General features: G+C 41.5%; 1 protein-coding gene across 1 annotated transcript in view; it reads right to left on the reverse strand.

Moving 5' to 3' along the window:
• gna12a (guanine nucleotide binding protein (G protein) alpha 12a) overlaps positions 1-13013 on the reverse strand; it is a 50423-nt gene that overhangs the window by 21716 nt on the left and 15694 nt on the right. The window contains exon 2 of the mRNA XM_055651012.1: positions 8624-8839. Coding sequence (XP_055506987.1) covers positions 8624-8839 — 216 coding nt within the window. The remainder of the gene's footprint in view (positions 1-8623; positions 8840-13013) is intronic.

The following is a 13013-nucleotide window of genomic DNA, read 5'->3' on the forward strand; positions in this document are numbered from 1 at the left end:
ATTTTCATTGTACCAGAACCCATTAATAAAACCTTTTCACTCTGAGGCCTCACAGCATTTGCCCTCATGGCCTGCTCTTCAGATTCAGATGGAAGGGTCCCAACCCAAAACTTGGCCTATACATGTCCTCCAAGGATGCAGCCTGACCCACTGAGTTACTCCAGCAATGTGTTTTATTCAAGATTCCAGCATCTTGTAGCTTCCAGCTGTAGGGGCCGCTGCAACGTTGGCGGCGCAACTCACCCGTTGCAGCGGCCCCTACAGCCTGTCTGTCTTTTTTTTTATTTTTTGTCTAGTTAAATGTAGTGTTTGGTGTTTTTTAATAGCGTTTTTAAATGTGTACATGTGGGGGGCAGGGGGGGGAGGGGGAACTGTTTAAATCTCTTCCCTGTCCGGGAGACCCGACCTTTTCCCTGTTGGGTCTCCGTTGTCGTTGGGGCCTAGCACCGTGGAGCGGCCTCCAACCTGAATGACCCGGGGGCTCGGGAGACTTCGGAGCTGCGGACTACTCACCATCGTGGGGCTGGCCGGCCTCGGAGCGTGGGGAGCAGTGGTGACTCGCTGCTGCAACGCGACTCCTGGGGCTCGGAGGCTCCAGCAACGCAGCCGCAGGTCCGGTGAACTGGGACATCGGGAGCTCGCGGGTCCGGGGGGAGGGACCGCTTCCCGGAGCTCCCGCAACGCGACTTCTCCAGCCCGTGTCGCGGGGTTGGAACGACCCGGACCGGGATCGTACATCACCTGGCGCGGCTTCATGGCCGTGGGACTCACCAATGCCCGTGGGGGTTCCAACCTTGTACTTTCAGACCGGGAGCGGGGCCGTAAATCGCCCCGCGCGGCCTAAAATGGCCGTGGGACTTATCATCACCCGCCTGGGGCTTGGACATCGGGAGAGAAATTGAGAGCAGGGGAGAGAAAAGACTTTGCCTTCCATCACACTGGGTTCACTGTGATGGATGTTTGTGTGAATTTAATTGTGTGTATGTCTGTAGGACATTGTCTTTGTTTGTATGGCTGTGGAAACAAAATTTCGTTTGAGTCTCACTGGGGCTCAAATGACAATAAATTTGTATTGTATTGTATTGTATTGTATTGTATCTGCAGTTCCTTGTGTCTCCTCCTCCGATGTAGTTCTTTTCTGTCCATGAACTGGCACAGCAGGTCAGGCAGCATCACTGGAGAACATGGATACAGGACATTTCAGGCCAGGACCCTTCCTCAGACAGATTGTAATTGGGGGAGGGGAGAGAAGAACACTAGAAGAGGGGTGAAGATGGTATAAAATCAGGCACGTGCGGAGGGGGGGGGGGGGGGGGGGGGGGGTGATTGGCAGATGGTTGGACATAGGTCAGAGATGAAAAGACAAAAAGGTTTGAAAGAAGAAGGCAAGTGCAAAAGCCAGAGGAAGGTGTAAGGGGACTGGATGTGGGGGAGGAGGGGAAATGGAGAAATAGCAACAAGTTGTGCTGCTTCAATTATTAAACACTCACAAAAATAATCTCAACCCTATCAGCAAAAGAAAACATGTATCAAGTAAGTAATGTATTTGAAACAAATTAAGACACTTATGCACCTATTAAATTGATCAAAATACATGGTCTTGCGCTCTATATTTTGACTAGACCATGCCAGTTTCAACATCAGTTCTTTACAATGCACTCATTCCAAAGGGACTTTTTCTTTCCAAGGGTTGAAATTAATTTCTGTTTTTGTAAATCCTAAGAGGATGCAAACTATTCCCATTAGTTACTAGGTACATAATAAAATAAATTTTAAACCCAAATTGCTATCAGCTGGCAAGTTATTATCCAAGTCTTCTATGTACTGCCAACTCAAACTCAACAAGAGATTAATTCACGAGTTCTAGACCCAAGAAAAACAGCTTGAATTATATTATATGGTGGAAAAAAGAAATCAAGTACAAGATCAATGACCACTGTATTGTCGATGCCAAAAAAAATTACCCAGCAAAGAGACCAAACTTTGAGACTGTATAGACAATATATTCACAAGTTGCAACGACGTTATGTACAATAAGAATAGACCATTTCGTAACTTGTACGCAACAGAGATGATTTTCTGATAGTTTGGAATGTAGAAAAAATATTTTGGGCACAACTCTGAGTTCAGGGACAGGTTAAAAAGATATCGCATAGTGCCTCATATGGTATTTAATAACAACATCTGACATTCACAGCCTAAAGCAGCAATGGAAAATATGATTAGAATTGTACGTTGGGAAGAGACAGTCAGTATTAGCACATGTATCGCTGAGGTTCCGACCTTCGCTTATTATCCAAGAATCTTGCTGGCGCCGGTTGGAGCGCCGACCCCGGCAACTGTACCCCTGGCTGCGCGGCGCTCCCGGACGCCCGCAGCCCCAGCTCCGCGATGTTGGGAGTCGGTGGCTACGCAGCACTGGGATACCAGCGGGGAGCGGGCAATGCCTTACCGGGTCGCCGTGCGGTAAGCTCCAGAGCGCTGTGGCCGCTGACACACATCGCGGAGCTGGGGCTACGGGCGTCCGGCCGCGGGCCACACTGGATTTGGAGCGCCGCGCAGCCAGAGGTAGAGTTGGACTAAGAATTAAAGCCAAACCCGAGCTTTGGTGTGCAGACGACATCCTGGAAAAAATGTCCAGTTTTCGGAGCTTTTCGGTTTCCGGAACTCCGGATAAAAGGTTGTGCACCTGTATACACAAGATAGACACAAAAAGCTGGAATAACTCAGCGGGACAGGCTTCTTAAGAATGAAAGGCCTCAACCCGAAACGTCACCCATTCCTTCTCTCTAGAGATGCTGCCTGTCCCACTGAGCTACAGCTTTTTGTGGCTATCTTCGGTTTAAACCAACATCGGCAGTTCCTTCCTACAGATTAATTATACACGTTACATACGATAATGCAAGACAATAGAAGGAATGAAGACTGCAAAATAAAAACACATTTAGAAAGAATAACAAGTCCATGGTAGTGGGGGTTTTGTTGGGGCTGTTCAATTGTTGAGGTTGGATTATGGTTGTGCAGGTTGGCTGAAGAACCTGCTAGCTTTAGGAAAATAACTGTTCTGGGACTTCAGGCTTCTGTACTTCCTGCCTGACAGAAGCAATGGGAAGGTGGTACAGCCCAGATGGTGAGTTATCCTCGATGATAGATCTTCTTGGGGCAACTGTACCAGGTCATGTTGCAACCAGTTAGGAAAACCTCATCAGTAGGAAATTGTTAGTATTCAGTGATGTGCTGAACTCCTTTAGACTTCTAATAAAGTAGAGGCCATGACAGACCTTCTTCATGATTACACCTATGTCCTGGGCCCAGGAAAATGCAGCTGTTAACTTATTTCTCGTAAATTTCCCACAAAATCAACCTGTTTCTTGTTGGACTAGAAGCATACACATGAAAGAAATTTCCTGCTTTGACCACATTCATCAACTTGATCTCAAAAAATCAACCAACTTCAACTGCTGATAGATCTCCCTAACCCTCTAACCTCCCATGTTTCGAAGACTCTTACATCCTTTCCACATTTTACCATGCATTAGGACACCTTAAGTCCGAATAGAACTATTAGTAACAGAGGCGTGATAGATTCCTACTATCACCATATTTTCCTGCACCCCCCTCCCATCTGCTTAGCCTTCAGTCATATAATTTTTCTCACTGCAGCCTTTTTAACCTTGATCTTCTCTTTGATATAGTGTTCAACTTCATGTACTATTTCTCAACTTTTAACCCTCAAAATTCCTCCACGCCCACATTTCTTGCAAAATCAAAGGAGGCATCTGTTCATGTTGCAACTAGAAACATACTAGTTTATATTTTGATACATAACAGCATATCTTTTAAATGGGTTTTTATTGGCTAAGCATCAAATTACTTCAAAATCAAAGCAATCTATTTTTCCAAGAAAACCAATGAGTCTGAAATAATAAATCTCCCAATGTTAGTCAAAATGAAGCCACATCTCTATCAATGATTCCAAATCATTACGCTCCACTTTTATTGATTAAAAAAATTATTCTTAATTCCTCCTTATTCTTAATTCTTTTCATCTTTCCACTCTTTTATTTAAATATTTCTGCATTGTTCCTTTCATAATATTGCTACTACAATATCAGCTTATAATTTTGGCTGAACTATTTTTCACTGCTCGAATATTGTTAAGACTATTCTGAAATTCTCTGAATGCTGCAATGTAATATATCGACCAGGTCTCTGGTCGAAGTGAGAAAATAATTTAGTAATTCAGATTATCGTCATTAAGCATCTGCCTTTTTCAATGCTTGCCAAGGACCATCTGATCCATAATTTCATCCTTCAGCGTTATCCTGGGCCTGTTAGTTAGCATCAAAGACTTATTTGCTGCTTCAGCGATTCTGGCTGAATACAATTGACATTTTACTCAAACTGTCATACTCAGTCACAGCAAAGTCTACCTTTCCAAATTAAAATCCACAGGAAGCAAAATTATATATAAGATGGCTGAACCCACTAATATGCATCAACTTTATAACTGTTTTTTTCTAAGGATTTTAACCTGTTCAGTGCCACCCCTGAGAACACAGCCAAGTGAAAAAAAAACTCGGCAGTGAATAGGTTAAAATACAAGTTCCAATCCCATTTGGAATTTTGTAAGGTATTTGCAACTTTTGGGCTTGCATAAAAGACTGACTTAAAAAAGAAACCTGTTGGCTCTCTAATATCATTTAAAGGAGGAAATTATTAGTTCTGTCCCAAATGATGTTGTCTGTTAAAACGGTCAGTGCAAATGAAATTGGACAATTAGAGAGATATATACCAGGTACCAATAATTAGAAAAATCAACCCAATACCTATTTCTGAGTGCACTTGCAGGCTGAACTAAATAAAAACAGATGGATATAATGAGAATCAATAGCCTGCCTTTTGCCCTGAACTGGCCCAAGAAATTCATTTCAAGTTCAAATCAAAGTGTGATGACTACATTGACCCGACGTTGATCAACATCCAACATGACTTTGACATGTCATTGCATCAACCTCAAATAAAAACCATCCATTTAACTTTGAACACTCAGCAAAAACAACTCAACGCAGCAATGCCTTCCAAAATTTGATAACCCACTGAAAAGAAAAAGCACCCGACAATTAAACTACTTAAAAAACATTGGTAATAGATGCAAATGGTGTTTAACCACAAGGATAAATACTTAGGAGGAGGAAGAATGTAGACATTAACTCAACTTTAAGGCAGAGAATACACCGCTGGTGTCATGGTGGTTGTGATGGGAGGGGAGCAAGTGGCATCTTTATTTTAAGATAATGCTGAATCGCACAGAATATCAATAAACATTGCAACAAGATTAGGATTCCTCAAGAATGGCACCCAGGTGGTAGAAGGAACAGCCAAAGTTGTGGTGAAGAGTAATGCACAAGTTTGGGTTCTGGATGATTTGAGGGCTAAGTTGAGGTTTGTGGTAATAGGGTGTGGAGAAAAGGGCGAAGACTTTTAAATTATAAATGCCAGCAGTTACACATGGAAATTCCACAAATTCCCTTTGTACACATCAGGAAACTGAGAATTCTCCCATGAGCTAGTTGAAATGCACTTTCACAGCTTCCCCTACAATGCAGTTTTACTCATTAGTGATAGGGCGTGGAAACAGGCCCTTCGGTCCACTAAGTCTGCACAGACCAGCAATCGCCCTGTAAACCTGCACTATCCTACACACTAGGACAATTCACAATTTCCAGAAGTAAATGAACCTGCAAACCTGCACGTCTTTGGCGTGTGGGAGGAAACCCGAGCACCTGAAGAAAATCCAGTCACAGGGAGAACGTATAAATTCCATACTGACAGCACCTGTATTCGGGATTGAACCTGGGTCTCTGGTGCTGTAAGGAAGCAACTCTACCGCTGCACCACTGTTTTTGATAGTGGGCATTGAATCAATGGGCTGAAGGACTCAGTCTCTCAAAGTTACAAACCATTTAGTAGAAATTGGAATATCAGTTTGGTTCGAATATAGACACAAAATGCTGGAGTAACTCGACCTATATTTCCCAACTTTTTAATCCTTTAAAATTTAAAAACAGCCCAAAAACTCACCCATTTCGGGAAAAAAAAACCCGAGTGATGTCACAATGGACTCCAAGGCAGGACGGGACACTCTGGGAGGGAGGGGAGACTCCAGCGTTCGTGTGTAGACATTGACGTCGACTTTAACGCAGAAAATGTGCCGCTGGTGTCATGATGGTTGTGACGGGAGGGGAGCATGGTGGGAATGTGACAGAAAGACGTTTATCATCTCTAGGGGAAAAGTTTGAGTAGAATGTGTGAAAATAGTACATATTACTAAAACTCTTGTCTTGTTTGTTGGTATGTCTGCGTATTGTCTGTCAGTGTGATCCTGAAGTTACACCAAAACGGTACACGATAGCGCTAGTTTTGGCCCACCTTACTCACCATTATCCTGTGGTGTGCTGTATCAAGTTTCCTTCAGATCAATGGTATATTTTACTAGTTATTGACACTTTAAACAAAAACAATTAAAACTGCACCCCCACTTGCTGTCTTGGGGTTGCTGTTTTTTTTTGGGGGGGGAGTTGGGGAGGTGATGAGGAAGAGTGGGGGAGGAGGGAGAGGAGGGCAGTGGGGGAGGTCTGGAGGGAGAGTATGGGGGTGGGCGAGGGGGGAGGTGAGCAGTGGGGGAGAAGGGGGATAGAGGGAGAGGAGGGGAGAGGGGTTATGGAGGGAGATAGTGACTGATGGTAGGGGAAAGGAGAGGGAGGGAGAGGTGAGGGAGGGTGTGGGGAGGGGAGGAGGAGAGGGGAAACAAGAAGGTGAAGAGCAGGAGAAGGGAGTGCTGGGGATGTGGGGGAACGGAGGAGGATAGGGGTAGGAAGAGGGATGGTGAGGTTAAGGAAATATTAAATGCAAAATTATTAACTAATTTAATTTCTGCCGTTATTGAGGGGCCGTCTGCCGAACATGCGTAGTTGGGGGCTATGGGTCAGTGGTGAAATATTGCGTTGGCCGACCAGACCTCCAGTGTGACACGGACCCAACGGGTCCCACTTGGTCTAGTACACTTTAAAACACTCCATGCACATCACTAAAAATAATAACTCTACCCTGATTATGCAAAAGGGATTTTTTTCCTCATTTTATAAAAACAGAAATATTGCTACTAATTTACAGCAAAGGTGAAAATGCCATATAAAAAGTCTAAGGCTGTGTGTTACAAGAACTCGCTCACCAATTTTGCACTGCTCACGTAGAAAACCACTAAGCACCTGATTAAGCAAAGTGTTCCATGTACCGAAAACATTTTTTATTTATATTTGTAAGGAAGGATAAATGGTCAATTGTGGAAGAGAATAAATTCACCTCTCACCAAAGTGTAGTGCTGGACTTCACTGTATCATGTGGTACCAAGCCAAACACAAACCAGGAAGGTCCCAAGTTGGAATCCTGTTCTGCGCCAAGTTATAAATTAAGTCTCCTGCTTGCTGCGGTACAGCTGGCAGAAATCCCCACAGCCCATCAATGCCTCAACTTAAGACAAGCCACAAGGAGGCATCGTTGGTGTGTGGGAAGCAACTTAGTCTAGACAGTTTCCCTTCCCTCAGGTTTATTAATAGAGAAGGCTTAGTGCAGGGATCTGAGAAGACTTGGAACCTACCCCTGGACCTCTGTCCAGGATCCAACATTCTAGAAGACCAAGGCAGAGTATCTGTACTTGGCATCACGCAGGGCTACAGTTTATTATTCCTTCAACACTGGCACTTTTGAATTCAAAAAATTAAACAGAAAAGTAACATAATCTAGAATCTATTGCAGTTTTAACCCATTGTTAAAATTTGGCGAACCAAGAGACCAAAAGCATTCAGCAACTCAATATGCACTTGATGTCATTATCAGAACATTCTGATCCTCACCAGGGTACAATAACAACCACAGAAATAAAAACAAAAATCATGGAATATAGCTTGGTCTTAATTTTCTACTGTTATTGATAAATACCTACCATAGAAGAGGTTAAAATCACCTCTCACCAAAGTGTAGTGCTGGACTTCACTGTATCATGTGGTACCAAGCCAAACACAAACCAGGAAGGTCCCAAGTTTGAATCCTGTTCTGTGCCAAGTTATAATAGATAATATCATAGATATTAATTATTAACAGTAGAAAATTAGTCATTTTTAACATGGAAAGAACGTATATTCAAAAATAGACTTGCACTTTCAGCTGCCTTAATGTTAGTTCACGTTTATTCAATGCCAGTGCTTCTTACCATCAGTCTCTTACAGCCAGCTGCATCCCAGAGTTCACTAAAAGCTATTCCAATGCAAACCCATTAATTTCTACTTCTCCATAGAAAACTGCAAACACAGAATGTCAATTTAAGGAAATCTAAGCATTATGAGCCAAAACAAGCCACCTCAATAAATGGAAACAAAAGTATTTTAGTGAAAGAATTAGTCTGACTTATCTATCAGTTGGTGAATGTATTTGGCAAGGATACTGGAAGACATTTAATCGAACACCTTAAAATTGTTAAGCTCACGGAAATATCAGTCAACTACATCTCCCGCTCAAATATCTATAATCTTCAATTAATTCATCACATTAGGATCCGTCTTACCAGCTGAAACTCTCGTCTTCGGTTGTATGCCTCCTGGATTCCTGAATCTTGCCAGAGGGCTCTCAGTGCTGGCACATACAATTGAAATGTGGCTGGTTCGACTGGCATTCCACATTTGTTTTCAAATGCCATTACAAACATTCCATGTTTCTCATTTTCAGTGTTTTCCCAAGGAATGCCCAGCTTGTTTCTTGCATCCACCAAAACCTTCATACCCTGAAAAACAAGGGAATAAAAAGATGGTCCATCATTTAAGTCTTTGCCATCTCCATATTGTTTTTCTTTAAATCAAGACTAGAATTCAGTCTGCCTGTAAGATGATCAACAGATGATCAGACTGGCCGGTGAAGGCGAGGGTTGGCGTGAGAGGCGCATTGATGGCGGTGTATCAGTGATCAAGTGTATTAATGCCGCCTGGGTTAGGGGATATGCTGATGATATTTGGGGAATATATTTCAGACTTTAACTTCATTGAAGTCAATGCTAAACAAGGAGATAACGACTGAATATAATTTCATTTGTTCAGTGCCATCTTGGCATTGGTTTAGAATGGCATGCAGACCACTAGCAAGGTGGCAGAGATGAATTTCCTTTGTAGATAAGTGGACAGTATTTTGCAAACAGGTATTCCAGGCCAGGGAAGCAGAATTGAGCTATGACCATCACATCAATGCACCATGATGCATTGACCAACAAAAAAGATGATGTCTGTACGTTACCTTGCCCAAGGATTCTGTACGGTCCATAGACTAAATGTTAAAAAACAACCTAGGTTGTATAGCAGGGTCGGATGAACTATGGACAAGCAATGTTTCCGTGAAAAAGAACACAGTAGTCCCTGATGTTTGGGTTCGGTGGTGGCACAGCAGATAAATACCACAGAGGCCCTGACCAACTATCCAGAGGACAGTGTTCAAATCCCAGCTGTGAAATACAAATTCAACTAATAATGTAGAATTTCAAGAAAACATAGAAACATAGAAATTAGGTGCAGCAGTAGCTTGGTGCCCAAAAAAATTGCTCACTCCATGAGAGAATTTCTGCCACTTGTACCAGGTCTGGTAACTCCTGAAGCAGACAAAGATGGCTGCTTATTTAAAAAGAATCTCCTCTGAAGTGCCCAACAAATCAGTCAATTAGAGCATTTGGAAATGAACAATAAATGCTCCCCTTGTCAGTTATGACATCCGATAAAGAAAATTTGTAAAAATGAAAACTAACACCATAGTTACAACTAGATAGTTATAGAAATGACCAAAAAACTGTCGCCCAAATGAAATAAATAATTTTACTATACATTTATCTGACAAAATCGACCAGAAAGGTTATTTTAGATGTTACTATGGTTATCTAATCAGCTATCTGGATCAACAGAAGGATTTCCCCGACAACAATACATTCACTCAGACCTGCCAAGTTTTGTCAGAGCATTTCAGTATTCCTGTACCTGAAAATCAGTATTTTGCTGAGGAAATCTGTATTTTTACGCGCTGCCATTTTGCTTAAATTTTTTTAATTTTTAATATGCAGTCATATCCATGTGAGAGTACAAGAATGCATAACTCCGATACTAGTTGACATGTCTTCTATGCACCTTACTTGACAGTGCATTCATTTCCATCTCTTTGTATACTTCTGTTTGAATGGCTGCTTCCTGCTTTTAGCACCAGATGTAGAAGCCATTTGGAAGCCTCCCTCCCTCTCTCTCCTTCCTCTTTCCCTCCCTCCCCTCTCCTTTTTTCTTCCTCCCTCTTACTCCCCATCTCCTTCTCCCTCCCCAAACAGTCTGTGACCCATAGCGTTGTGGCCATAGCGCTATTTGTAAAGCCCACAGTACTATGTGTAAAGGCAATAGGCATATCTATAATTAGAACCCATAGCGCTGTTCGTTCAAATTCCCACGCGCTAAACTGACAGCGATGTTTAAACCTGTAACGGGACAGGCAGATCGAAGCTTACAAAAATCATCATCCAGATCTTGAAATTTAAAATAATAGATTTAATCTGCTGTAATTTTTAGAGTTACAGTATGACTTTTTATATCCTTGCATTTTTTAAGCAGCAAGATGAAACAGGAAGTTGGGCCGATTTTAAAAAAAATCCTTATTTTACAAAGCAAATCCGTACATCCGTATTCTTATCGCATTTCCGTACAATATACGGAAAATCCGTACTACTTGGCAGCTCTGTTCACCGAGTTAACTGCAAAGGCAAAAATAACCACGTGACCTTTGATTCCTACTTACTCACTTGCACATTCCAGTTACTCTGATACCACTGCCTGATAGACATTTCTGTAAGTTGATCAGCAGATATTTAATTTTATTTAAATCAGGTTCTGCTCCGAGTTCTTAAGAAGCAAATTTAAATATGCGAATTTGCTGTCAATAATCCTGGTATGGTATAGAAGCTGGAAGCATTAGCAAAGATGAACATTTTACATAGATTTTAGCTATAAATTGTGTTTCTGGTCTATTCAATTCATGCTTCAAACAAAATATAACTAATGTATTAGTAACATGTAGTCATCTGTGAACTACGATGCTCTCATGATTCATTGTACAATATAAACAAATGATACTAGAGATCATGGGGCAGATTTTAACCACAGGAAGAGCAACTATTAAGCGCCCACTGTTTTTGGTGAGATGCCAAGCCATTTAGAAGCCTGGACTGCAGCTTTAATTCCTCCAAAAAGTATTATTGGCAGTAGACACGCTTCCACACTGAACTGCAAAGTTCTTGACAGCTTAGGTACTCATGCTCCTATTGAACATTATAAAATATATTTTTAAAACCCGACTTTCTCATAATTTAGAATGTCAGATTTTCAGTGTGGTTGGGTTAAATAAAAAACCCATCAGTTTCCATGATACCAATTGTATACACACAGTGGCTTTACTCCTTGGAGCGAGTTCATACTTCTTGAAGCTATATACATTTTCTTTTCTAATATGGAGCCTTTCAGAAAGCAGCAAGTTAAATTATTCTCACAAGCCAGGCTGTAAATTTAGAAATACATTGCCTGAAAGAGCAATTGTTGATTTGTTTTCTCAAGCCTGCAGAAAAAGTCTATTTATACTCAACCCCACATATGCTAATACGATTCCCTTTCCATTAACATTTGGATATGGAATTTCATATCACAATAATCCTCCATGGAAATAGAACCTCTTTCATTATTTTTTTGGTAATTAACTTAGAGTTCAGACTTCCAGTCAATTACTCATTGACTAATGGATATAGTTTTTACATTGATAAGTCTATGGGGATTTAGGTTCAACATTGAACAATAGCAGGTCAGGGGAATCCCCCCGCCTTGGGTACCATGTAATCCTGTACTACCTGCTCCATGGTCGTGTATTCGGCGACTAAACCATCTCCCCCACCTGGTTTGCCAGGTGAGGAGGGGGCTGTTGATGATGATAAAGAACACGCCAAAATCCTATACTTCCAGCGGTGGAAGTCCGCATGTACAGGAGGACAGAGATGTGTGGTCACTATTCCCGTTGGAAACCAGCACCACTGCGTTGCTAATGTTTTCAACAATGATGATGATGATGATTTGAACAACTCCAACAGCTGGATTTTTACCTTTGCTCTACTGAAGGGCATAGATTTCCTTGAACACACCTTGAAACTCTCCAATTGGGCAACATTAATTAGTAAAACATTTTTAGCTCTTACGTGGAGAAAATTTAAGGACCACGAAAGACCACCATGTGAACATCTTTATCAAATTCAAGGGGGAGAAAAAAGTGTTGAAAATTGTACCCAATTTCTGGTGCATTCTTCAAAACAACATCCCTTAAAAATTTCCGTTCAATTACAACACCTTAAAGCCAAATTATACTACCTTTGATTACAGTTTACCACCTATAGCAAAAGGGCAGAATGGAACCCATTTCCAGATTTGCCGAGGTGTTTCCCAGAGTTAAATTGAATCATCAAATTCATTTTCTTGCCTTCCAACTTCGACTCCATTTTGACAAAACACACAAAAAAGAGAAAATTGTCCTGGCTCAAGTTTTCTGCAGGCATCACTGTAAACTTAATTGCAATAATTTAGTTTCTGTACAACTGGCCTGATCTGCAAATTACTGGAAAACAAAGAGTTTATTCATTCATTAGATTTAAAATCATATTCACAAACGGCAAAAATTCGAAAGGTTCAAAAATTGAACTGCAAATTAATGGGAAAGGAAACAACAAAAATAAGCTTGTTTGGAAATAAAAACCTTTGTCATCCTAATCCTATGACACATACGGAGCCATGTATCCGTGCATGATCGAAAAGTAATAATTTGCAGCTGCAGACTTTACTCATGTCAATTATGACTTGACGTCAATAAAGCTATTGTAAACAGGCTGGGTTAGTTCACCAGGCAAA

Source organism: Leucoraja erinacea, chromosome 20 (genome assembly GCF_028641065.1).
Source record: "Leucoraja erinacea ecotype New England chromosome 20, Leri_hhj_1, whole genome shotgun sequence".
Lineage (NCBI taxonomy): Eukaryota > Metazoa > Chordata > Chondrichthyes > Rajiformes > Rajidae > Leucoraja > Leucoraja erinaceus.